Source organism: Tamandua tetradactyla, chromosome 13, assembly GCF_023851605.1.
Source record: "Tamandua tetradactyla isolate mTamTet1 chromosome 13, mTamTet1.pri, whole genome shotgun sequence".
Classification (NCBI taxonomy): domain Eukaryota; kingdom Metazoa; phylum Chordata; class Mammalia; order Pilosa; family Myrmecophagidae; genus Tamandua; species Tamandua tetradactyla.
Genome location: NC_135339.1, coordinates 7331270 through 7357789, shown reverse-complemented (window position 1 = coordinate 7357789; position 26520 = coordinate 7331270). Strand labels below are relative to the sequence as shown.

The 26520-nt window shown below is 37.0% G+C and overlaps 1 protein-coding gene and 1 long non-coding RNA gene across 8 annotated transcripts in view; one reads left to right on the top strand and one right to left on the bottom strand.

The window, feature by feature from the left end:
- Positions 1-25756, top strand: part of MAPK8 (mitogen-activated protein kinase 8) — a 135668-nt gene extending 109912 nt beyond the window's left edge. For 2 of the 7 annotated variants that reach the window (XM_077124668.1, XM_077124667.1), the window contains 7 exons: positions 1857-2022; positions 7163-7234; positions 8557-8739; positions 9030-9154; positions 9693-9756; positions 15745-15822; positions 19937-25748. In XM_077124668.1, the coding sequence (XP_076980783.1) occupies positions 1857-2022; positions 7163-7234; positions 8557-8739; positions 9030-9154; positions 9693-9756; positions 15745-15822; positions 19937-20082 (834 nt within the window). In that variant the 3' untranslated portion in view covers positions 20083-25748. Of the gene's footprint in view, positions 1-1856; positions 2023-6732; positions 6805-7162; positions 7235-8556; positions 8740-9029; positions 9155-9692; positions 9757-15744; positions 15823-19931 lie in introns of all 7 variants that reach the window. The other 5 variants (XM_077124671.1, XM_077124672.1, XM_077124669.1 and 2 more) reach the window with 5 other exon arrangements.
- LOC143653552 (uncharacterized) lies at positions 532-12240 on the bottom strand. Its single transcript, XR_013161360.1, has 3 exons — positions 12009-12240; positions 3211-3383; positions 532-631 (listed from the first exon to the last, which is right to left on the bottom strand). It is a non-coding gene; the product is annotated as an uncharacterized LOC143653552 (long non-coding RNA).
- Positions 25757-26520: the final 764 nt, after the last annotated feature.

Genomic DNA, 26520 nt, shown 5'->3' with positions numbered 1-26520 from the left:
GATGGTTAGAAATGTGCTGTAAATAGTTGCTAGGTAAAGAGCTGGAGGAACGGGGACCGAAGTGATATCCGGCAGTTGAGAGGGAGGATTCTGGAAAAATGTGGGAGAACAGCTGAAATGTTCCATTAGCCTACTTCCTCTGCTACAGATTGATACTTTCAAAATTACTTTTTCATATGCTCAGCAGTTATTAACATCTGTAGAAATGTACGTAGTGGTATACAGAAGGAGCTTAATGTTTTGGGGCATTTTTTTGACAGTTTATACTTGTGTTACAAAACTGTTCTTGGGGCTTGCAAGGGTAGTTCGATGGTAGAATTCTTGCCTGCCATGCAGGAGACCCAGGTTCAATTCCCGACCCATGCACTTCCGAAACAAACAAGCAAACAAACAAATGAAAAGCCAAACAGAAAATTCAGCAAATAGTGCTGCAATAAGGGTATACTCACATGGAAGAAGAATGAAATGTGACCCTGCCATACAGCATACAAACAAAATCTGTTCCTTTAAAAAATTTTGTTTTTAATTTTTCCAAAATAAAGTGTTTAGGGTTGGAGTCTTATTTGTCGATCTGGTACATTAGAATGCACTAGTGTGAAGAGCCTTCAGTCTTTACCTATCACATTAGACACTGCAATAGAATCAAAGATTATAGTATTTATTTTTGAACATGCAGTATTACCTTGCTGAGATATTACATCTTTGAAGTATTCACAGCATTATGTTTTCAGATAAACAGTAATGAAAGATTTCATTTTCTGTTTCACTGTTGATATCTTTGTACATATTTAACTTCATAAAGCTATGAGATAATATTTCTCCTAAACCCATCTACGATTGCCTGTCAGAATACGTTAGAGACAACATACATGCTTTTCTGATAGAGGCATTACAAAATTAATCTTTGTCTTTAAGATGAATAGCTTTCTTTTTTATTATTATTAGTAATCACTGTATTTAATGAATGAACTATAGTCCTAGAGGTTGCACCTGAGGACAGGTAATGAAATATGTTTGTGTTGGGCATATATGATTACTTTCTTCTTTGTTCTTTGGTTCATAATAAGATTCATTGGCACTAAGAGGCAACATGTGTTGATCATGAAGCTGTGATGGTTTATGCTATTGCCTTCTTTTTAATGAGCTTAGCACAGTATTCCTTAAGGTTAGAATCAGGCAGAAAATCCTCATGATGTCATTTAGTATCAGCAGCAGCAGGTTTTTATGTGGATTAGTTGCACCAAGTCCTACCTTTAGAGGCGGACAGAACTTTTAGGAGCAAATGTGTGTGGTGTGAGCTGGTAAATCAGTGATGGAAAGAATGATAAAATCTATTTTGGCTCTTTAGAATTAAACATCTGCCAGTCTAAAAGGCTGAACATTTGGTTGGATTGACGTAAAATGGTCCAATATTGATCCATTGTATCCATATAGAGCTTATTGTGATTTTTAAATGAAATTTTAAAATACTGGAGATTTATGTGCAAATTAATATAAATAGTAACTTCTTCCTGTCTGTTTCTTTTACCATAATAGTTCTTATGTGAGCTTTGAGATGCCTTTCAAACCCTTTTATTCCATTTGCTCGAAAATCTCTAGCTAATTGTAATTTCTAGTAAATAAAACAGTACTCATTTCTATTATGATATAAAGAACTCTCTTTATGTATTCATAAATTAAAAATGCCACTAAGCTAATTTCTTAGATTTGCCTTTTAGAACGAATCAGTGCAATGCTATCCATTACAGTGAGAGAACTAAACAATGAGCATGGATTGCTTTGCAAGTGATGTGATGACTTAATAGTGACCTATACAGTATTCTTAGCAGTTTTTCTTTCATTTTTATGTTTTTAAGGACTTAAAGCCCAGTAATATAGTAGTTAAATCAGACTGCACTTTGAAGATTCTTGACTTTGGATTGGCCAGAACTGCAGGAACTAGTTTTATGATGACACCGTATGTAGTGACACGCTACTACAGAGCACCTGAGGTCATCCTGGGGATGGGCTACAAAGAAAACGGTCAGCAAACACTATTTTTTTGAAATTTAGTTCTGATTTTATTTTCATCTGCTTTCTTACATGAATATTTAAGCTAAAATGCACAGAATTAGATGTGTATCACAGAAATGTGTATTAAGAATATGAAAGTAACTATAAACTTTGTCATAAATATTTAGAAAATTATGAGAACCTGTTTGCTTTAATACAAATACACCATCAATAATACCAGTGTCTAAATAATTTGTTGCTGTGCCCCTGAAACAGAATATATGTTATTGCTTGCCTGTAACTTATACATAAGTATTTCTAGCATAGACTCAGGGAAGTTTTTGTTTACTGACAACTTATCTTTAGTAGTAATTCTAGTCTGTATTAACTAATGCTCATATTTCCAACCCCATGAAATTTAAGTATTTTAAGAAATGCACTCTTATTTCTGCCTTTCCATTCTAAATGACTTTTAGGGGATTAGACACCTTCTTTACCTTTTTTAGCAGAATATTCGGTTTTATTGTTGAATTTTTCAGACTGTAGATTATTGGTTTTCTTGTTTACCAGTATAAAATGTGAGTTAATTAACCTCATCCTTTTGAACTTAGAATTGTCAGCTAAGCAATTCAGTGTCAAATAATGGTGATAGTAATAGCACTTTGTGTAAACCTCAAGAGCTACATAAGGCCATTCTTCAAAGTTGATGGATAATTAAGGTGGCCTCTTAGAGGAAGCAATAATATTTTCTCAAATCCTGGAGTCCAGCTTTAAAGACATGGTATATAGTATTCTGCATGGGTATATTCAATTATGTCTGTCCACTTTAGAACCAAGGTTGAAGATAACTTGGCCTGAAGATTGTGAATTTAAGATTGTTTTCATACATATCCATACATCTGTATATATATTTAATTTAAGAAGGAATTTTGTTGCCCTTCAGAAATTTAGGAGCTGAATAAACCTGCATGAGATTTTACTGATTTAAACTGTAATTTTTAACATGCTAACTTTATCCAAAATATTCCCTAGACAATAGACCTGTCTAATAAATCTGGAAGAGCAGAACACTACATTTTAATCAGAAAACTGTATTAAGTGAATTTTCAAGGTTTTTTTTCTAAAGATACCATTGAACTGAGGATTTCAGCTTAAATTTCTTTTCTTTTCTGAGCTAAATTAAAAAAATACTTTAAACATTTACTATCATTTGCTTACCTTTAAATAATCTTGCTGTTCTGTTTTCTTATTCTTTACCCAGTAGAATCCAGTGAGTTCAGTTGAGTGACTGGTATCTTTCTAAGAGTTGATAATTCTTTTGGCCATCATGTTTTTGCATTTGCTAGAAACCCACTGTCAAGGGCATTGTCCAATACATGTCACTCAGTGTCCTAAGAGGCAATGTTGGGAAATCTCCTTACTAGAAATTAGCACCAGGAAAACTGTCATGAGAAATTAGCGTGCTTTCCTCTATTAGATGAGGAAACTTATAGTCATGTAGATCATTTTATAGCCTTTTTTTCCTTTTTTCCCCCTTTTTCTATTGCTCCAGAAAACTGGGTCAAATGCAGTGCTGAGCTCCCAGGGCCTCTAGCCATGAATACTTCCTCTTTTCAGGGACACCTTCCACCTTGCATCCTCCTGCACACTCTCCTCCCCATCCCCCACTCCTCTATCCTCGAAGGCTACCTACTCCACAGCCTTACGGAAATGGTAGTATAATGAACTATAGCTGCCAGATAGACCAACCCAGTAAGGTTCAGCATGTTCTTAGAAAGCTTTCACTGACATTGAAAATATCTTCTCTTGTGTTTGCAACTTCTGAAATTTTTCAGTTTAAAAATATCTTTTTCTTTACCTACATAGGTAGTGCCATGGCTATTATCTTAAGTTTGACATTCTCTATAAATCTGTGGATAAGACTTATTGTAACAGGTTTTTGCCGAAAATGAAAACCCTGGAAAAAATTTTCCCCTGACAGACGAATAAAATGTTAAATTTTCCTTTAAAGCTTTTATTTCAGAAAGCTGAATCGTACCTTAAATATGAAATTATTTGTGTGCATTTTAATATGAAATTTTAGGGAAACATTATTTCCACAAGTTATTCTCAGTTTTGCTCCTAAAAACTCTTTAGTGAACTGGCATTCTCCTTTCAAGAGTGTATTAAAAATACAGACTAATTTTCTAAGTTTCCCAACATGGGCAAAAGATGTATCACTCTCTGACATCCATCCCTGCCCTTTTCCTCTTTGCTTTTAAAGGGACTCCAGCCTTCAAACCTCAAATTCAAATGCAGATTTCTAAGTGTCCATTTAAATTGCTCATCCATCCCCTCTTCTATAAACTGCAAGCACATACTCACTCTCCTCTCTTTTTTAATACTCAAACCCAGAGCAGTAAGTGCTAGGCTGTATTGTTAGTTTTCATCTCTTCTGCTGTACCTTTCATTCCCATAAGTTCTGTGATTTGTTTTTTCAGACTTTCCATTTCTTCTTTTTGTTCATTCCTTGCCTTCTTCATATCCTCCCTCAGTTCATTGATTTGGTTTTTGATGAGGTTTTCCATATCTGTTCGTATATTCTGAACTAATTGTTTCAGCTCCTGTTTCTCATTTGAACTATTGGTTTGTTCCTTTGACTGGGCCATATCTTCAATTTTCCTGGTGTGATTTGTTATTTTTTGCTGGCGGCTAGACATTTAATTACCTTAATTAGTTTATTCTGGAGATTGCTTTCACTTCTCTTACCTAGGGTTTTCTTGTTAGATGAATTTGTTGTCTATCTGATCTTTGACCTTCAGTTCAGCTTTTTCTGGACCTCTAGCTTAGGTTTTGTTTAACAGAGGATAATTTTTCAGTTCTTGTTTTCTTGTTTCTTGCCCTGCTTGTATGGTGCCTTTTCCCTCCCCACCCTTAGGAGGATCTACATAGGTATTATAGACCCCAGCCGGGTTTTCCGGACTAAACTGGCCTCCTGTCAGGGGGGGAGGAGTCACCTGCGTCAGTTTTCCCTGAGGGTGAGACCCAGCAAGTTGAAAGACTTTCCTGTGAAGTCTCTGGACTCTGTTTTTCTTATCCTGCCCAGTATGTGGTGCTTGTCTGCCTGTGGGTCCCACCAGCATAAGATGTTGTGGTACCTTTAACTTCGGCAGACACTCCCTGTTGGGGATGTGGTGGAGACAGAGGAGAGGTTGTAGGCTGGTTTTAATGGCTTCAAATTGCCAAGCCCTGGGGTCTGAATTCCTTGAGGGAGGGATTCCACCTGAGTTGGGCACAGGTGGGAGACAGCCCTGAAAGCAGTCTGTTTCTGTCTATGCCTGGGGCAGTTGCAGCCCCAGTAGTCCTGCCCCTGAATCCAGAGGCAGCCAAGCCTCCATAGAAACACAGCCACAAAAACCTCCGTTTTCTCCCCTTTCCTCTTTTTCCATTAGCCCAATGAGCGACCTCTGCCTTGACCAGGTGGTTCACCTGAGCTGGGGGCCTATTTTTAGTAGTCAGAATTTGTTGATTAATTCCACAATAGGCGTTTAATTGTGTTCAGTCCCTGCTGCTGGTAAATTTCCTTTCCTTTCCCCTCTGGGAAGCCGCCTGTGGGGGGAGGGGCACCGGCGGCTGCAGCTTGGGGAACTCACGGTTCTGGGGAGGCTTGCAGCAGGTCCGGCTGGTCCAGACTGGGGTACGCTGTGTGTCCGGTCACTGACATGGCTCTGGGAGCTGTTCTGTACTGTTTCTGGTTATTTACTAGTTGTTCTGGAGGACAAACTAAAACGCGCACATTGCTAAGCCACCATCTTGGCCCTTCATCAGCCTATGTTCTCTGTATTAGTTTTAATCAAACAGGTAGAAATCCCTAAATTGCCTCTCACTGTATTTAGCAGATTCATTTTAGCATTGATTAGGCTAGGAGTCTGCTAGGAGACTCTTTGTAGTTAATAAATCTATGGGAACTTTCATACTGTTTCCATCTAAAACTTAACTTCATCCACAAAAAGCAGTTTGGTTTTATGGGTTTAAAAAACTTTTGGATGAGGGACATGTGAAATCTTCTTCTCAATGTTTCCTTAAGTGGATTAGTTGTTCCTTCTCTTGGTATCCATTCCTCTTGGGGATAGTATGGTAAATGTATCATGATGTTGCCTAGAAAATGATATAACATAAAATAGCTCTTCTCAACTAACTTATGAAATCAGTTAAAAAAAATTTTGAAGAAAGTTGAATTCACATTTTTCTGTTTAATTGTTTGTAAACACATTTTTCTGTTAAATATTTAATATGCTAAACTTGCTGTTCATGCTTTTTTCTTTTATTTGACTTAAAGAGAGAGTATAATGCACAGCTGAACTTCAGTACTATATAGAAATTTAGTTTTTGTAGTTTTGTTTCCTCCTATATGTTTTCATTCTTAATTACAAAATTTGTGTTTGGTTCTGTTCATACTTTATAGTCAAATTGAATTCTCAGGTACAGCATGTATAGGTTTTTATTATGCAATTTCTGTGCATAGCTCTCACTTTAAAATTAGATATATGGTTAAAAGATCACACTTTACATTTGTTTTTGTGAATCAGAGCCTTTGGAAAATATTTTGTGTTTTAAATTATTCCATTAGCTAAAATTAAAATCATTTTTTTCTTTTTGTGATGTTTTTGCAGTTTTTATATAATGCAGTCATATTATGCTTCTTTGATTTTAAATGACCTTTTGCTTTGCTTTTCCTTCTTTTGTGCTGCAAACATATAGTGGATTTATGGTCTGTGGGGTGCATTATGGGAGAAATGGTTTGCCACAAAATCCTCTTTCCAGGAAGGGACTGTATCCTTGTGCTACTGCAGCAGTTTAATTAGTTAGGTAAAGAGATTCTTTATTTTTCTAATACAATCAATATGGTACATTCATACAGACGTTTTTAAAAACAGACAAAGTTTGTGGCTGTTATAGTTCATAAAATTGCTTGGGAAAGAAGCTGAAATAATTTTAGGCTGCATCTGGCAGTAGGACATACAGTCTCTGCTGGTAGTCAGAGCACATTCACTGTCACTCATTTTTTATTTTTACTGCTTTTTATCATTTTAAAGTGTACATGGTGTGTGTGATTTTTTTTTAATGTTTATATATATTTTTTTATTTTAACCAAAATCTTTATGTTAATTTCATTGCATTTTGTTTTCAGTTGACATTTGGTCAGTTGGGTGCATCATGGGAGAAATGATCAAAGGTGGTGTTTTGTTCCCAGGTACAGATCGTATCCTTATCTTTGGCCTAAAATATAGTTTCTGAAGGTCAAAATGATTGACAGCACCTAAGCTTGATCAGGTATAATGTATTTTCTCTCTCCCTAAGAAATAATAAAGTAATATAAAATTACTCTTTCAAAATACCACCTGCTATCTGACATAGGTTTTCCTTTCCCTCATTGTTTCATATGTTAATTCTGAAAACCACTCAAGTGTAATTATCCATAGTTACTTGCTGGCTTTGAATTAATTTATAACCTAAATAAAAAATCATGGCTTGCATTAAAACTTTCTAATAATTATACACTTGAGTAAATCAAGAAGTGCTTAGGATTTGATATGAAATATGGAATTGTCTGTTGCTTCTGACCATCCTTTTATTTTGCCTCCATTCCCCCTTTTTGTTAATGTTCTGTGTGTTTTGTGTCTTTTGCTTGTTGTCTCATTACTAAACATAACATATACTGATCCTCTCGTCTGAGAATTTCAGCAGATATGGTGATGATTAGATTTGGATTCATGCTTTTCTTCTATTTTCAATGTTTTTATTAACAGTCATTTGTTATGCATTTATCAACAACTAACAATTACTTAATAAGAGGAGGCATTGAAGAGGCCATATTCCCTGGGTGACAGTAAGAGAATTTTAGGCCTTGTTCTTCAGGGGCTTAAAGTATAGAAGTTAGGAGGAAGGAGACTGGGGAAATGTAACCTTTACAACTAACTGAAGTGCTGAATCTGTTTTCATAAGTCTTGGAGCTTTAAAAAAATTTTTCATCATAAGCTAAACAGAGAGTAGCAAAAGAAAATGCCACTTTGGCAGAGTCATCACTTTATTCTTATTGGTCATTTTCTGTTAGTATAATGTAGAAAACTCAAAAATAGGATTAATTAGGAAAATAATGCTATTCTCTCGGAAATGCATTAATGTTTTCTGATAGGCTGGAAGGAAAGGCAAATTTTGTATTTTACAATTATCTAATTTTCATTCAGACTAGCTAGCTATGTGTAGAAATGACCATTATTCTTTGAGTCACCTATAATTTATATTTATTATTTGTGAGTTTAAGCATCCAGATTTATAGTAAAATGAGTATTAGTAAATTCACATACATATACAATAAATAAGATTAACAAAGCTTATTTATTGATTATTTCCACCTACAATCACTACTTTTGGCAAGGTGGCTGCAAATTATAAAATTAGTTAACTGCCACATTCTTTCTTACGGTTTTTTAAAATGCAATTTTCTTGTTATTTTAATATGGTAATGATTAATGTGTTGAAAACATTAGATACGGAGTATTTTTCTTAGCTACTTGATATTAGATATTGATCAGTGGAATAAAGTTATCGAACAGCTTGGAACACCATGTCCTGAATTCATGAAGAAACTACAACCAACAGTAAGGACTTATGTTGAAAATAGACCTAAATATGCTGGATATAGCTTTGAGAAACTCTTCCCCGATGTACTTTTCCCAGCTGATTCGGAACACAACAAACTTAAAGGTACCTTTTATAAACAAACATTTAATGCCATTTTACTGTGCTTGAGAGAGAGAGAGTGTGTGTGTGTGCTCATAATCTTACGATATTTAACCCAAGGTTATTTCTGGGTGGGAGAACAGTGTGAGGATTTTGGTTTTTTAACTGAAAATTTTATATTTTTTAATGTATGACCTGTTAGTTTTTTTAAAACATAGACTTTTTAACTAAATGATAATGTTAGATTATAATAATAACATTGATCTGAAAACCTTTACCAAGATATGTGTACATTAACATCATTATTTTTGCAGCCAGTCAGGCAAGGGATTTGTTATCCAAAATGTTGGTAATAGATGCATCTAAAAGGATCTCTGTGGATGAAGCTCTCCAGCACCCATATATAAATGTCTGGTATGATCCTTCTGAAGCAGAAGCTGTAAGTTATTTTCTTAATGCTTGTGGAATATGTTGCATTCTTACTGTTAGAATTAAAATTGGTTTTGGAGGAGACCTTTTTAATTTTAAACAAAATATAGATGAATAATGATAATGTTTTCTGTTTTTGCTGAAAGTGTGCCATAAGCTGATGAGTATATCCAAGCACTTTCCTACACAAAATAAAGATTCTCCTCCTTGTTTCTTACCCTTTTACCCTGATACTGAATCAGAGGAACTGTAGTGTTGAACTGCTTTGAGGAAACATCCTAATTTAAGTATAAAACAAATTACTGTGTACAAAATACAACAAATTTCTGTAAATATGTTGTGACAATTTCAAAAATTAAACGTAAAGAAAAGGATGGCTAAAGACCTTTTTTCCCAGAAATGAAGGAGTCTTCCAAAGCTAGTTTCTCTGTTTGTTGATGATTAGTCAGTCATGCTCTAATGATGCATTTTTATATCTGCATCAGCCGTTTGGATGATTTTTCTAGTAATTATAAGGACTCAATTTATTATTGTCTTGTGTTTTTCAGCCACCACCAAAGATACCTGACAAGCAGTTAGATGAAAGGGAACACACAATAGAAGAGTGGAAAGGTAACATTCATCAGATTCTAAGAGATCAAACAGAGCTCCTGGATTTTTATGTTGATTTGTTCATTGTGGTAGGAAATTTAAAACCATTTTCTATGATTTATAACTGATATTTATCAGTGTGATTATTAATACTGTTTCATATAAGTAAGAACTGAGTGTCCATTCCTCCCTGACTCTTAATCTCCCGAGTTTCCCATCCCAGAAGCAGACCCATTAGTAGTTTATTTTGTATACTTCTGTAGTCTGTGAATATACAGACTGCTGTGCCTAGTTTCTCCCTCCCAACCTTTTTCTAGCCACAAGTGGTTGTGTAGTACACACTCTTGCTTTGTGGCTATAACAGCATGTCTTGGTGATTATTCCCTCCTGGTCCATAGATCTGCCTCTCTTGGCTAGTGTTCTGCTGTATGGAGTATCACAGTTTCTGTATATAGCTCCATCTCAGAGCTTATGTCTGTTGCAGACAGCTCTGCAGCGTTTGTACACATGTAAGGGCATGCCTGTAAGAAAAATCGCAGAAGCAGATTTGCTGGGCCAAAGAGTGTTTTTATTTTCAGATTATTATCCAGCAGCATTATAAGGGGAGGGTCTGTTTACCCCTTTCCTCACCAACAGAGTGAGCTAATTGTTTATCTTTGCAAATCTAATAGAGTAGTTTTGTTTTATTTTATAAGTATTATATTTTATATAATAATTTTATAAGTATTATAAAATTATTTATTTTATAATACTACACTTTAACAGTATTGGCCAGGTAACTTCTAGATCCTGTTTTATTGGCCAGGTAACTTCTAGATCCTGTTTATCTCCATCTGTACTGATGTCATTTAATGTTTTGAGTACTTTTGTAGTTTTGTGATTTGGGGTAAATCCCTCAATTGCCTTATTTTACCTCATCTTAAAATGGAGACAGAAGACCTGTTTTGTTAAGAGATAAGTACCAAAGTAGTGAGAAGGTAAAAGGGCTGAGATTTATAAGCCTGAGCAGATAATCCATCTGTCAGTTTACTTTGGGAGGAGTGAATATGACTTTTTCTTTTTGGATTAACCAGAGAGTAGTTTTCTCTGAATCAACTTGGGAGACACAGCATTGTCTCCCAGTGAGCCCGCCTGCCATGTGATAGAGTTGGCAGGGCTACTGTACACCTAAGAAGCAATAGGTAAGGATGTAACTATGCACCAGAGTACTAAAATGTCTAACTAGAGATCTTTTTATCCCACTACATTTACAGTAGATATTTATGGCATTTCATAGAATCTTAACATGCCATCAGCTGTAGGACACACCATTATTAACACACAGAAAGTGAAGACTGTGAATTATGCTAAATGGTCGACTGTAAGAAGTGATCCAATTTAGAGGTATTGAACTGTGAAAAAGTGCTTCTTAAACTCAGCAAAAACAGTATTTTCATTTATATAATGATATATTTGGGCTTCTTGAGCACTTAAAAAATTTTTACCTTTATTCTGTGTCTTTGTGCTCTGAGCATATTTCAGCATTACCCAAACAGTCTTTTTCGAGAATTACTTAAGAGCTTTAACATCATAGCAGAAAGAAAAATCCATTGTCAAAGCCATTAATTGCAGATTGCTTTGCCTAGTTAGCATTCCTAGTTAGCTCTGGTTCTTAATCTTTTTTCACACAGGGGTGCTGTTTTTTTTTCCCTCCTTTCTGGAATATTTATTTTCCAGAAAAGAAAAAGCTTTTTGTTTCTTTAGAGAAAATCACCTCTTGTTCTTTCCTCTGTCTAAACTTTTTGTCTTTCTCCTTCCAAGCCCAAGAAGGTTACCATGGACAGCAAAGTTAGGTGTCTCTAGCTCTTGTTCATTCCAGTGTATCCACTTTGGTGTTATCTTATTACCAACATAAATGTTGTAAGACCGTTTTACTCTGTAATCAGGGATTCCAAATCAGAAGCTTAATCTTCAGGAAATACTTTGACTTCTCGAAATTCTGTGCAACAATTTGTGTTTGAACACTTTTCTCAGAAGAGGGTTCATAGCTTTTATGCAGTTCCCTAAGGATTTCACGGCCTGAAGAAGATAAGGAATAATGGCTATGTAACACCCACCAGAAGGTTTTACTTAAATAGACGTTCAGACACACATGACTCAGAAAGCCTACACTTGACATTTGATTCACTTGGAAGACTACAGAGCAGAAAGCACACACCAACAGGACTGCAGTGAGTGTCTCTCTTGGGTGGGAGAGTCCCCACAGCAGGCCACATAGCTATACAGAAGCTTACTTAGTCTCTTTGGCCTCCTGTGAGAGAACAGGATTCCCATGGGTGGGTGTGAGTCGCCCTGGCTTTAGAAGCACAGCATCCCATGTGGGGGCTTGTAACGGTTCCAAAGGCATAGCTTCCAAAGGATTCTGCAGGAGCATGCTCTGCTACAAATGTCATTGTGCTCAGCAGTGCGATAGCTTCTCTTTAGGCATTTATTGTCCCTTTATAGTCCTTCCATTCAAGACGGAATTTACTGATGGAACCATTTTTATCATAATCATTGTCTGGTGATGCAGTTGAAGTTCTGTCTCTATCAAGGATTCAAGGAAAGCAGAGCTATAAAATTTAAAGCCCATTTTTGTCCTTACAGAAGGAGAAAGGACTTTTGCAACTTTACCATGGTCCATATTTCTTACAATATTTAAAGAACTAACTCTAAAATACCGTGAAAGTTTTCATGTGCCAAAAAGTCTATTACTGTATTCTTATATGGTAGTGAGGACACTGTTCAATCTAAATACCAAATAAAGGGAAAACTGTTATAGACTCTTCTCTGTTTGCTCATTGAGATAGTACACACAAATACTATTACCAGAAGAATCTGTGATGAGGCAAAATGTTTGAAATTAAGTGGAAAAGTCAAAATAGAAACATAGTTTGATTACAACTACCTTTTAAAAATCTATGCATAGATTTAAGATAAGAATTTATGACAGAATATCTTTACTGGTTATTTTTATGCCATAAGATGAGTGTCCATTTTTTTCTCTACCTTGACTATTTACTTTATGGTAAAGAAAAAAGTTAACATTTCAAAAATTGTATCTGTGCAGTAATTAAAACTTAGCTTGTAAGCTACTTGCTACTGCTAGCACTTGATCACCGATTTCTTGAGAAGTCAGTTTTAATCTTGAAAGAGAATAGAACCTTTTTCCAAAATATTTAAAGCATAATTTGATGAGGTTTTAAAATAAATTATACATTGATTTTTCTCTTAAGTCAGTGAAATCTGTCCTTTTTAGCTGTGTCTTTGTTTATGTGTTTTGTAGCTGAACTTGACTGGCATAGAGTAAGTCAGAAATGCCACAGACATCTCCCCATATCTTACTTTGGGCCTTTACGAAGATACGTTTGTTGGTTTTATTAATTATGAAAACATTGTATTCTCATCATTAAAAATTCAAATCATGTAGAAGTATAGAAGTAAAAAGGATGAAAAATTTTTCCCCTAATCTTGTTATTTTTAAATTCAAAGCAAAAAGCATATGAACTGTGAGAAAGCATAAAAGTTTTTGCTAATTCCAGCCCCAATAGTTTAATGTCTGGACTTTTCTTTGTATGAGTATACAAATAAATGTTCTTATATGGTACAGTGTTGGGGTCCCCAAGACCACCCCAACGTCTGGTCTTTCCCTGGGCAGACTCACAAGATTCCACCTCTAGCCATTCTCATAGCTGTGATTTAGCACAGCTGAATGACAGAGTAAAATTCATAAAAGGAAGAGGCTCATGGGGTGAAGTCTGGAGGAAACTGGACACAGGCATTCAAGAGTCCTCTCCCATGGGAGTCACAGAACGGACCTAATTGCTCCAGCAGTGCTTTGTGACCACACATGTGAAAGCTCATTAGAGACTTAGCGCCTCAGATTTTTGTTGAGGGCTGGTTACCCGCTGCCTGGCATATGCCAAAGTTGCAGACTCCAGAAGAAAAGCAGGTGTTCAACATAAATCACATTGTCTGCGTAGATAGTGTAGGCACAGTGAGCCACTCTTGGCAGGAATGGTGGGGACCCTCCCCAAATCTAAGTTCCCAGATGGCTGCCAAGGGGCCAACTTGCAAGTAGACCTTTATAAGGATGACAGCTTCAGGCCTGCTGTTTTAGCTCTTTTCTGTACAAGTACTTTTTTTTTTTTTAAACATAAATATGAGGCCCTGAATTCTTTAAAAAACACACACACACACACAACAAAGCATGTATTTAGTGCTTTACCTCTCCCAGAGTTTGTCCCCCTAGATTAACTGTATGTATTGTTTCTCACTTGTCAAAAATTTTTTTAATTAGTAGAATTGAATTGAAAGTGATGTGCTCAGGATGCATGTAACTGGGCATTATTCCTATGCTTTGGACGGTGGTTTTGAACCAGCTCTATTCAGCTGTGTTTTCTCTGCTCCAGGATTCTAAATCTGTACCTCCATGCCCATTTACTTCCTTCTTTCACTCTTATAAAAAACCTCTGGTAATTTTGCCTTTTAGAAAACATGACCAGATAAGATCAGCATTGTCATATATAAGTAGATAGGGTCTTTCTTTAAAAAAAACTTTTTAAAAAATAGTATAATACAATATATATACAAAGTAAAGAAAGAAAAAAGCAGCAATTTTCAGAACACCCTTCAACACATAGTTACAGAACAGATCCCAGAGTTTGGCTACCATACCGTCCTCTCAGATTTTTTCCTTCTCACTGCTCCAGAATATAGGAGGCTGGAAGGAATATGTTTTTATTATCACAACTGATTTTTTTTTCTTTTTTGTGAAGAATAACATCTTTACAAAATAATAAATTTCAAGGCACAATACCACAATTAGTTGTAGAACTGATTTCAGAGTTTGGTATGGGTTACAATTCCACAATTTTAGGTTTTTACTTCTAGCTGCTCTAACATACTGGAGACTAAAAGAAATATTGAAAGAATATTTTAATGATTCAGCAACAATATTTGTTTGTTAAACCCTGCAGTCTCTGTATAAGTCCACCATCACCTTTGATCTTTCTATCCCACTCTTTAGGGGTATTTGGGCTATGGCCATTCTAACTTTTTCATGTTGGGAGGGTCTGCCAATAATATGGGGTAGGGAGATGGAACTAGCTGATGTTCTAGAGAGGCTGGGCCCTCTAGGTTTCAGGACTTACCTGGTCCAGGGACCCATCTGGAGGTTGTAGGTTTCTGGAAAGTTACCCTAGTGCATGGAACCTTTGTAGTATCTTACATATTGCCATAGGTGTTCTTTAGGATTGGCTAGAATAGTTTTGATTGGGGTTTGGCAAGTTAAAATAGGTAGCAATGTTTTACTGAAGCTTGCATGAGAGTGACCCCCAGAGTAGCCTCTGGACTCTGAACTCTCAGCTACTTATGCTTTATTAGTTATACTTCTTTTCCCCCTTTTGGTCAGGATGGAATTGTTGATCCTAGGGGTTCTTGACAGTGATAGCAAGCATGTCAAGCTGGATTACTCATAAGGATTTAAGTGTAGCTGCCTGTATCTTTTCCTGTGTGTGTATTCCATTCTCATTAAAGCAGGCTGCCGCACTTTGCTTATCTTGTAACGGAGATCGGCTGAGCACTTCCAATGTACCAGGCACTGTGCCAGGGGCTAGGAAAGAGAAATGAATAATTCAGTTTGCAAGTATTTGGAATTTAGAGTGATATATATATATAGTTTGACAGAATATAGTACAAGGGGCTGGAAGAATTTAAACAGATAAAGCTTCCAGCCCCAACTCTAGCCATAAACCAACCCTGGAAACGTTAGTTGCCACAGAGATTCTTCATTTCTTTCAGGATAGCTCACAGTTGAGGGTCAGGGACTTATTATTAAAACCTTTGGTTCTCAGGCTGACATGGACCTTCTGCCATTGTAAGGACTATTCAGAGTACTTAACGTAAGTGAAAGCATTTTATTTAACTGTACATATCTTCTGAGATTGGCTCTCACACACAGAAGAATTCATTTTTGTTTATCTCTTTCAGAATTGATATACAAGGAAGTTATGGACCTGGAGGAGAGAACCAAGAATGGAGTTATCCGGGGACAGCCTTCCCCTTTAGGTTGGTTACAATATAAGATTGGTCAAGATCACAGTTCTTTTTGCCTTGGAGACTTCAGTGGGCCCAAGATCTGCGGTTCTTTCCATCTTTACCAGCATTGTTACTCAGAGTTTAATAAGTATAAAAAGTCTCATTTCGGTGGTTAAATTAGAAAGGCATTGTGCATCATTGTATTATGGTGCATTTAAAAGCTAATATATTGGTTTCTAATTTCATAAAACGCACATTTGTTTTTGTTATATTGGCATTCTACTAAAGAACAGAAGCTCAAAACCTTTTTTCTGTTGGCATTGTTGCTTGTCTTTGAAGAAGAAACTTCTTAAAATTCAATTTACTTACCTGACGTGATTTTTAGTCTTGACTTCTGTTAAATAAGCAAGAGTTTTATTCATGTGATGTCAAATTACCATCTTTGGCTTTTTGGTATTTTTTATTTGATTAGTTTAAAGCAGTGACATTAAAACTAGCATTAGACGGTGTTCAGTTTCTAAGAAGAAAACTTGAGAGCTAGATTTTCTTTTATCATAAGTTGATATTTCATTTTAGTACTTGTACAAGAACAGAATTGAGGGTAAAAGAAAATGACAGAGAACATGTATACACTAAGCACAAACTGCATGGCACACACCGTTGGCTGGTGTGTGTGATTTACCTCGTGCAGCCTCCAAGGCTCCAAGGCCAGGGGTGAGTATGTGCATGTTTCAGATGAGACTGAGTTCAGAAAAACGGAACGACACGAGATTTCAAATCTAATATATAGAAGAGTGAATACTTGAAACCTGTTTATCATAAGTCAAAGTACTTGGGGGTTTTTTTTCAGCATTATATACTGCCTCTTGCTAACAGTGAGAGTTCTCTGTCTACAGGAGTTACGATGGTTTGATGGGAGAGGTGAAATTTGAACTGGGCCCTGGAGGGCTGACTAATATTTCAACAGCTGGGCCTTGATTCTGAGGAAGACTATTTTAATCATACCTCTAAAGCTCTTCTGCATTTTAAGAAAAAAAAGATGCCATGTCTAGCATCTTGTTTATGGGCTGGATTTTTAAGCCTTAGTTTTAGTGGCCTGTTTTTTTTGTACTGTAGACTTACAGCTGTTTAAATAATTTTGGTAGCTTCTCATTACATTTTGGGTTATATTTTAAGAGTCTTGTTTTGTAACTTCTTGGCCAAGGAATGCAACCTTCCAAATTCTAATCAAGTTTCTGTTAAAAATACAAGTTGGCTTTTGACAGCTTTTAGGAACCTAATGACTAAGACAAGGACTACCTATTTTGAAAATGACTTTATAATTCGATTGTAATGGACCAAATGTTACATTATAATGCTTTTATAGTGTAGTTAACTGATCAGCTTTGTATTGCTACATAATAATAGTTTAACCAAATTGCTTCTTATAGAAGCTTAGGGAGGATTTGAAAAGTCCATTTTTAGGGAGAGTTTCAAACTTCAGCATAGTATCCTAGTAAGTGGCCTCTCATAAGTGTCAGAAGTGTTTGGGTAGAAGTAATTATCTCATAAGACAGAGCGGTGATATTTGTTCTTAATTTATAAGTGACAAATCTGGATTCTAGACAGCCCTTGCCTTTGGTCACAAGGTAAATCAGTGGAAAGGTCACGACTTCAAGTTTCCAGACATTTTCTGGATTCTTAGTTCTTAACTTGCAGTGAACAGTTTTAGTAGATTAAGCTGTTATAAAAATATTCAACTCTTGATTATGTACAAAAATAGAAGGGACCAGCTTTGATAAATCAACATACCAGATAATCACATACCATTGCTACTTAATTTTTCTGAATGAATCATATTATTTTTCCTAGTGGATATACTTCCTGTCTTTATTTTGGTTTGGCTTATATTAAAATGAGTTTGCTGGTCTTTGAACTTGTAGCGACTCACCCAAGAGGGAAATGACCCAGATAATTGATGTTAAAGATTTTCCAAAATATTGCCATTCAGCTATTTGAGAATTTACTGTATTCCTTAAAGTTCAAAGAAAAAAATATTTTTTTCTTAGATATTTGATTTTCAGATTAAAAAGTTAACTATTAATGATACATTTAAAAAGTTACTTTTATCAGATTAAGAAATTTGGACAAAATGAAAGATCTGAACTACAGACATGAGAATAAATATGGTAGAAACTTTTCATGCTTTGAATGTTTCGGTATAAGCAGTACAAGTTTTAGGAGCTAATCTGGTATGCTCTTTATGGCATATGGCATATGAGGGTTGTGGTAGTATCCTTGGATTGCTGTAACAAATTATCACAAACTGGCTGGCTTAAAACAACAGAAACTAGTCCCTTAAGCTTCTGGAGGCCAGAAATTTGAAATCAAGGTGTCAGCAGGGTCATGTTCTCTGAAGGTTCTTTACCTCTTCCCAGTTTCTTGGGATTCCTTGGCTTGTAGCTACCTCTGTCGTCACCTGGCCGCCTTCCCTGTGTGTCTGTCCAAATGTCTCCAGCCATTGGAGATCATACATAACTAATCCTGTATGATCTCGTCATGACTTGATGACATCTCCAAAGACCCTATTTCCAAATAAGGACACATTCATAGGTATGAGGTTAGAATTTCAATCTGTCATTTTGGAGACACTATTCTACCCACTACTATGGTTATATTATATTGTTCAATCAGAACGGGTACATTCTCTAGTAATTTACTGTGTTTGAAGTTCAGACTCATTAAACTAAAAAAATTATACTAGCTTAATTTCTGGCTGGGAACCTAATGACCATTTTGTTTGAAATCTGGGTTTCATTGCTTCTTTTACTCTCTTCTTTCAGGCTTGAAATTCATGGCCTGCTTTCCTTTTTCTTGTCAGCTCCCATCACCCTCTCAATCCCTTATGGTTCTATCCTTTTTAATCTCCCATGCCTTTCCTCATTGCCCTAAAGATTTCACTATTTCTGCTGCCCTACCCATTTCCTTGTTTGCATTTGAAGACCAGCTTTTAGAGACACTTTCATATTTAAGCCTTCGGTTGCTAGTCTTTAGAAGGGAATGAAGGGATAGTCTCAAACACTGAAATGCTGGGTTCTGGAACAGTGATTTTCAGCCTGGTTTCAGTGTCATTGAGTGCCTGGACCTCACCCCCAGAAATTTTCCTTAGTGCATAGTTTGGAAAACATTGCTTATGTTTCATAAATGTGTTCTTGAGAACATTTCTTATGAATTGCATTACTTGATATACCCAAGTTTGGAATGGCTTTTATTTGGTGACCATGTGGTTCAGAACCGTATATTGTGCACAAATTACCTTTACCATATCCCCCCAGTGTACAAACATCATTCCCTCCTTCCCTCTCCATTCCCACAAGAGTATTGCTCTCCCTCGGTTAGGTATTCCTATTACCCAGAAATACTTGTTGGATAATACTTTGGGTAAAGGAAACAGTCTGCCCCTATTTTATTTCTCTTTAACAGCTTCCATATTTGCATTTATCAAGTATTTATTAGGCTAGAAATGACAAGACCTGAGTTGACCTAACTAGGCCACTTGTACAAACTAAGCAACTAATATAACCTCACATAAACAAGGCCAGTTGGACTAAGGTCCCTGCTAGTTCAAATGATTTTATTTTTTGCCTTGGCTTTTGCTTAAAGCAAGGTGTACCATAAGTTATTGTTTGGACTTTTCCTTTTAAATGAAAAGATACCATAAATCATTTCTTACGAAACGCTAATTTTAACTTTTTGAGTCATTTGGCTGTTTCCGATCCTCTCTCTACCAAAATGTAAACAAAGACAATTCTACATATATTGCTGAGAGTTCAGGCACACCCTGAAATCCACTTGTGTATCTTGCTGTAAGACCATTTCTGTGTATAGCTTGTACTTAAATTTTTTGTCTTGAACTGAAAAATAAATATAGTGCAAAGGACGGGACTTCAGATTCTAGATGTTTTCAGAATTTTCACCTTATAGTTTATAGTGAAGAGTATTTACAAGTCAATTTGGTGTTGAGTGCCATTTGTGAGAATCTTCAGTAAGCCTTCTAAGCCCAAGAAGGAAATTATCACCCACTGGAGGTAGTCAGTACAGTGCAAGCAGCTCGGTCTGCAACTCTGTCTGCAACTGATTTGCTGTTTTGTTTCTCATAGCACAGGTGCAGCAGTGATCAGTGGCTCTCAGCATCCATCGTCATCGTCGTCTGGCAATGATGTGTCTTCAATGTCAACAGATCCAACTTTGGCTTCTGATACAGACAGCAGTCTGGAAGCATCAGCTGGACCTCTGGGCTGTTGTAGATGACTACTTGGGACTTGGGGGGTGGGGGGGAATGGGGAGTCGCTTAGCATTGATAGAACTACTTTGAACACAATTCAGTGGTCTTATTTTTGAGTGATTTTCAAAAATGTAGAATTCATTTTGTAGTAAAGTAGTTTATTTTTTTTAATTTTCAAGTGCTGTAATTTAAAACTTAAGTTGTGTTTAAAAACAGCAACAAAACTATTGTATTTTTTGCTGTAATTAACTGTATAATGTAAACCTAATTATTTTATCATGGTTTAAATTTTTGCATATTTGCTTTATCTTATGCTGCTGATTTTTTTTACGAATTTTTAAGATTTTGTTTATCAAAGCAACTATTATGTGGTGACTTGCCTATATCATGAATTATTTAAGATTTTTATAGTTTTTTTATTAGAATTTATTTCAGATGTTTTGTTCATGATACTATCCTTCAGGGTTACGTGCTTATCAATGAAATAACCCCAGAGGAGTGAGGAAAATTACCTGTAGCCAATTATATTCAGGAATAACTACTGTAATGATGAACGTGTTAAGAAACCTCCACTATTTGCTACTTGCCAATCCTAATTCAGTTACAACAATTGGTAGGTAATTCTACGTGAGTTTTGGCAAAAGCCTCATCATCCAAATGGCAGAATCACTCAGAGCACGCCTTTGCAGATGCTGGGCGTCTGCCACTACCTTCCCATTCCCCCACCCACCCACACAAGGAAAGTAAAAGGAATGTGGTGTATTCTGCAAATTTGTGGCATGCTCAGAGCTTGATGATCACATAAAATCAAGAGGATACTTCATGAATAATACATTTCAATGCAAATAAACAAATGGTTCACTTCTCCTAGCTATGAGCCTGTTTTTGTACACACTGAGTTCATCTATCCTCAGGCTGTAGGTCCCAGCAACGTCTAGGGTCTGGTCTTTCCCTTTCTTGCAGCCTTGGGCCTTGGACCTTTTGGTTTCCTATTACTTGGAGTGTCAGTCAGTTGAGCACCAGTTCTCATGGTGCTTTTGGCCATTTCAATTCTAGTTGTAGCATAATCGTATTTATACTAGCTGTCAGGAGGTTCCACAGCCTACTTAGATTTCCGTAGGTAATATATGAAAATAGCAATATACCGTTCATCTGAAAATAGTAGCACACAGCCATATATAGGATATCGTTTTCTTAAGGACTTTCTTCACATTGAGCAGAGCAGGCATATGTGGTGGTTATTTAGTCTGAGTCTTCATTTTTTAAATACCTGATTAACAATACAACATTTAGTGTGGATGTTGAGGAGTATAAGAATGGTGCTGCTCCTGACAAGTGTATGTTAACTGTTTACATTTTATATCTGCAGAATTATTCCTCTATAACTGACTTTTCCTAAGTAAAATGTCATTGAAGTCTCTTTATGTCTGAAATACATTGTCTGGAATGACCCTAGGCATCTTCTATCGGCTTTGGAACAGAGGGCATCTCACACAGTGAGATGAGAAATGTGTACTGAATTAGCAACAGGGCTCTGGGTGGAAAGCCTGTTGGAGTTAATGGTCAGCAGGAGCGAGAGCAGGTGCAGCTGGGCATGCCTGGGTTGCAGGTTCGCTTGGCATGAACTTCTTATGCCCTTACTGCAAAATGCCTTTTGAGGGGGGCATTTTAGGTCATCGTTAATGTGCAATATTTCAGATGAAAAACATTATTATTAGCCTTTTTGTATGTTTTGAAATAGTTTGTTCGGAGGGTTTTAAAGTCTTGATTTCCAGCCTCTTGAAGTCATTGGCCTTTTTATCGGTCCCTTTTCTACTCATAAGACATGGTGCATTAATTTTTTTTAGGCAAATTAGAGTTTTGAGACTATAGCACCTCTTGAATTCTACAAACAGGATTGGAGTCATGATTTTAGCAGAACTTGAGTATGAACGTGTTCTTAGTTTATGTTAATTTGACAGTTAGCTTTGTTTTCTCTAGAATAGATTATTTCACTATTGCACTTTAACAGCTGACGTGCGTTCAGAAGATGCCCATATTTTATATTTGATTGGCAGGTACGTCGTCTCTGTTGTGCAGATTTGGATTCGTGAGGAGAACCATGTGTTCTTGCTGTGTCATTGGGTGTAGATGCCAGCTTCCACTTGCCATTCAGCATGTTTCAGTTGAATTCAGAGAAAATGAACTCGTATTCCTAAATGTAGACTGAAATATTTATTGTGCCCTAGGTTTGTTTTGTTTTTGTTTTTGTTTTTTGCATGGGCAGGCACTGGGAATCAAACCCGGAGACAGGCAAGAACTCTGCCTGCTGAGTCACCATGCCCACCTGTGCCCTAAGTTTTTAAAATACGGTATCTGAATACCACCTTCCTTTTTCCCATAAATTGGTTAAATGAAACATGTATCTGTTTTTAATTTAGAAGCTTTTTAAATCTTAAAAACATGAAGCGTTTGTTTTTATTTTAAATAGAAATTACAAATAACGTTTCTGTCAAGCAGTACTTATGTAAAGCCACCTTGTTTAGCTTCTAATTTTGGTTTTTCAACTTTATGTACTTAAGATTCATATCATCTTGTGACCAGAAAATTATTTTGACTTAAGATTTATTATCCACTCTGTGAGTTAGGAAAGAGACACTAATTCTGTCTACATATGTCTTCCTGGTTACTGTTCTCTTACCTTCTAATGTATACTGACCTATTGTAAAATGGTTGTGTTACTGAGAGCTCTTAACAATACATAAATAGAGCATCTCAGACTCTTCCCTTGCCGTATATTAAATAGGACTCAGTTTGCTCTGCACCTCGGCTGATGATTGTTCATGGTACGTACCCTCCCACCTAGCAGATGACACAGCGTGTCCCCTGCCTCCACCCCACCTCCATCCCTGGGTCTTTTACCCGAGAAGGCCCTTAACAGTGTGGAGAAGCCAGCTTATGGGTAGAATGGCAAACTTTCTCCTGAGCCTTGTCATCATTCTGTTCATTCTAATCCCGTTGTGTTGTCTGAAAAGATGAAGGTGAAGGGGATGTTATTGCCTAATAGCGAAATCAGCAGCAGTTAAATGAAGCTATTTTCTGGGTTATGGATTTATGGATAAGACTTGGTTTACATTATTGGCCAGTATCTGCTACACATATGAAGACTTTACTCAGTGTTGCCTAGGCATAGACCTGCACAACATTTTGAGGTTAAAACATAGTATATTTTCGAAAATACTCTTGTAGCTTGTTTGTGTGTGTTGTTCATTAGTCACACCTTAGCTGTGGAGTGGATGCATGAAGCCCCGTGACCCCCAATAAATTTCTCTTACCGATAGAAAAAGCAGACATCATGTTCTGTCTTTAGCAGTCCTCTTAAACTGTTGCCTCTCCATATCCTTTTCCATGTTGGTGTACATTGTGTTTCTACTGATCTCTCTTAGGTTTTCCCCTCATCAGAGGAAATGGATTTTTCCTTAGTACAAAAAAACTGAAGAGGTAAAGGGCATTGAAGCAGAAATGTATGGTTTGGGGTACGATTAGAAAACTCATAAGGAAAACATTAGTCCTAAGTAATTTCAAACTAACCACTCTTAGTTAAGTGCTCTTAAGGAGAGTCTAGTAAGAGTAACGCTTTCCTGACCATTTCTAGGATAGATTCTCTTGGTTACTGAAACTTCTGAGAAATATTACCTGTGGATTAGTTTTGCACAATGTTCTATTCTCACAATGACTTACAAATTAAACTAGATTTTATTGAACTACCTCACACTAATTTTCTATGCTTTCCCAAGTAAGCTGTTGCCCATCCTGTTAGCTCTTTACTGAGTATGAATTCTCAATATGTGTTCAGTAAGTACTCTGTAGCCAATGTTGGCACGATACCAGTAAGTATGTAAAATATATACCTTTCATCAGTAAGAGACACTTGTGTAAAATCTTTCACTGTATATCTTGGAAAATTGTGTTAGATGTGCTCATTGAAATTATTGCTGTTTTTTGTAAGTAGGAACCTGCTCGTGATTTCAGTCCATTCTTACATTTTACAAAAGGAATAAATCTTAGTAAATTTTACGGAGAAATAAATTACTTTTGTAGGCCCGATATTTGGTATATTTTTTGAGAAGCTCTTAATCTTTTAGCTGAATGGTGAAGTTAAACTGAACTAGCTGTATGCCCGGACTGGGACATTTATTTTCTCATGACAGTTAATCCTGTTCAACAGATTTGAAAACCTGAAAACCTCCGAATGATAATTGACCTTTGCTTTTCTACCCGGATGATGCCATTCCTTCATCTTTCCTCCCCTTACCTGTGCTCTCTCCCCTCCCCTCTCCTCTAGACAAAGCAAAACGGGGCACTTAGTAGGGAATGCTGAGATCATTATTGTGGTTTTTAGTCATCCATGCCCTAGTCATTAAACATGCACCACTGGAATGTAACATTGTTATCTAGTATGTCAATTGGTTATAATATTTTAAATAAAAAAGAAAAAAGTGGTATGAAAATCATGAAGTTAAGAGTTTCTTCATTGAAAACAAGATATAAATTTGTGGTAAAAAGTTTTCCTTGGCAGTTTTAGAATTCGGATGGAAGTGGGTATTACTAGACAGTTTTCTCTAGATGTAGATTTTGTATAGAATGTAAAAAACCTTAACTATTGGCCTGGTTTTCTAGTTTATCAAGGCTGGGTTTTTTTGGTGATTGAAATCATGGGAAAAACTTTTCCTAAAAAAGGGAGTTTGCACAGTACCCTCTCCTAGCTCTTGGTAACCAGTGTGAGCCGATAGCCGTTGTGGCCACGTGGCAAAGATGAGTCTTAAAAACTGGGTCTGTTTCAAAAACAAGCAGGGGGTTTCACCTGGAATGGCGTTTTTCATGCATGTTTTCTTTTTTGCCGGCATCGGGGGCACTGCCATGTGGTGGATGGGCCCCTCTCTCCGTGCCACTGCAGCCTCTGGAAGACGATGGCCCTCCATCTTTGGTTCAGTCTTGCTCCATGCCTTGGCCATCCTCGCTTGCACTCACATGGACCTTCTCTGAGGGGGTGGCTTTTATACCTGACATCTGGTGCTTGAGCAGCCCACATGGCCCTGGACTTGGAGCGTTCAGTTTCTTAGTCGTCACTGGAGAAGTCACTAATAAGAAACAAGGTGGCAAAAGTGGACACCAGAATGTTGAGTTTAAATTGTTTTCCATAATGATGTTTTTTATTTCCACCCTGTTATAATACCTTGGTGAAACCAAATAAAATGGTGTAATTTATCTTTCCTAATAGGTTTGCCATTTCTTTTAGCTTTGTTCGTAGAAAGGTTCATTTAACCGTAAGTAACAGAGGATGATATGTACTGATTTTCTTGTTTCCTTCCTTTTTTAGCAGCTACAGGTTATACGCCAGTACTTCTTTGGACTTCGTATGAAACTACAGAATACTTAGATAGGCTTTGTAAAAAGGTTTGGGTCTGACATGTATTTCATTTAATTCCATCATTTAATGAAAGAGCATGTATGTCTGAAACCTGTCTGCCAGAAGGTGAGAGTGAGGAGAGGCATACAAACAGATGGCCTTGCCCTCCCTTTAATGAGCTCTGAGTCTAGTTGGCCTAATGGAAATCCGTGTTGTGTGAGGAGCAGGGAGGGCTGAGGAGCACACAGGAGTGAGTGGTGAGAGGAAATGAGCATTTAGAGGGGAAGTGCTTTTTGAGCCTTGGTTTAAGGGAGGTTTGGAGAAGAAGGCATTCCAGGTGAAGGGATGACAAGGAGTGAGGGATGGTCTGGTGTTGGTGCAAGTATATGAAGAGATAAATATAAGGAAAACACAGAAAAGTTGCGAGTTCAGAATTGAAACATTTTTGGACGTATTTTCTTTATTTTGTAGGCCATAGAAGCCCATTGTAGTTTGTGAGAAAGAGGAGTGGTGTGATGAGACCTTTGCTTTAGGAGCGTCACTGATGATGATAGCAAGTCTGGTTAGGATAGAGGTATGGAGATGGGTGACTGGGAAGGTAAAGCTATCCAGTTGGGAGAACGGAGGCAAAGAACCGTTGGCTTGCCCACTTAACTGCCGGTTGACCTCTCTCTCGGTCTGGTCGACTCTTTCCTTTTGACGTCTCCGTCATCCTTGTGTAGCCCAGGCCATTTTCATTAGTGATGTTTGGTGGACAGGAAGAAAGAAGGGGGGCAAATCCTGCCTGAGGCAGCACGTGTCAGGTGCCTCTTAGAGAGAGGCACCGCAAGAGCGAGTGAGTGGTGAGGCAGGCGGCAGAACGTCCTTTTGAAAGCTGGCAGGAAATGTAAAGAAAGAATTGGGACAGTATCTTGAGAGCAAAAGGGGTAGACTGAGGGCTCAGAATGAGTTGAGGGAGAAACTAGAGGCACCAGTGCTTTGACGAGATGGGATCAGCTGGCTCTTCTTGACGCAGGCCAGCCTGCTGTTCTCCCAAGTCTCCATCTCGCCAAGCCTTGCCCTGCGTCTTCACTTC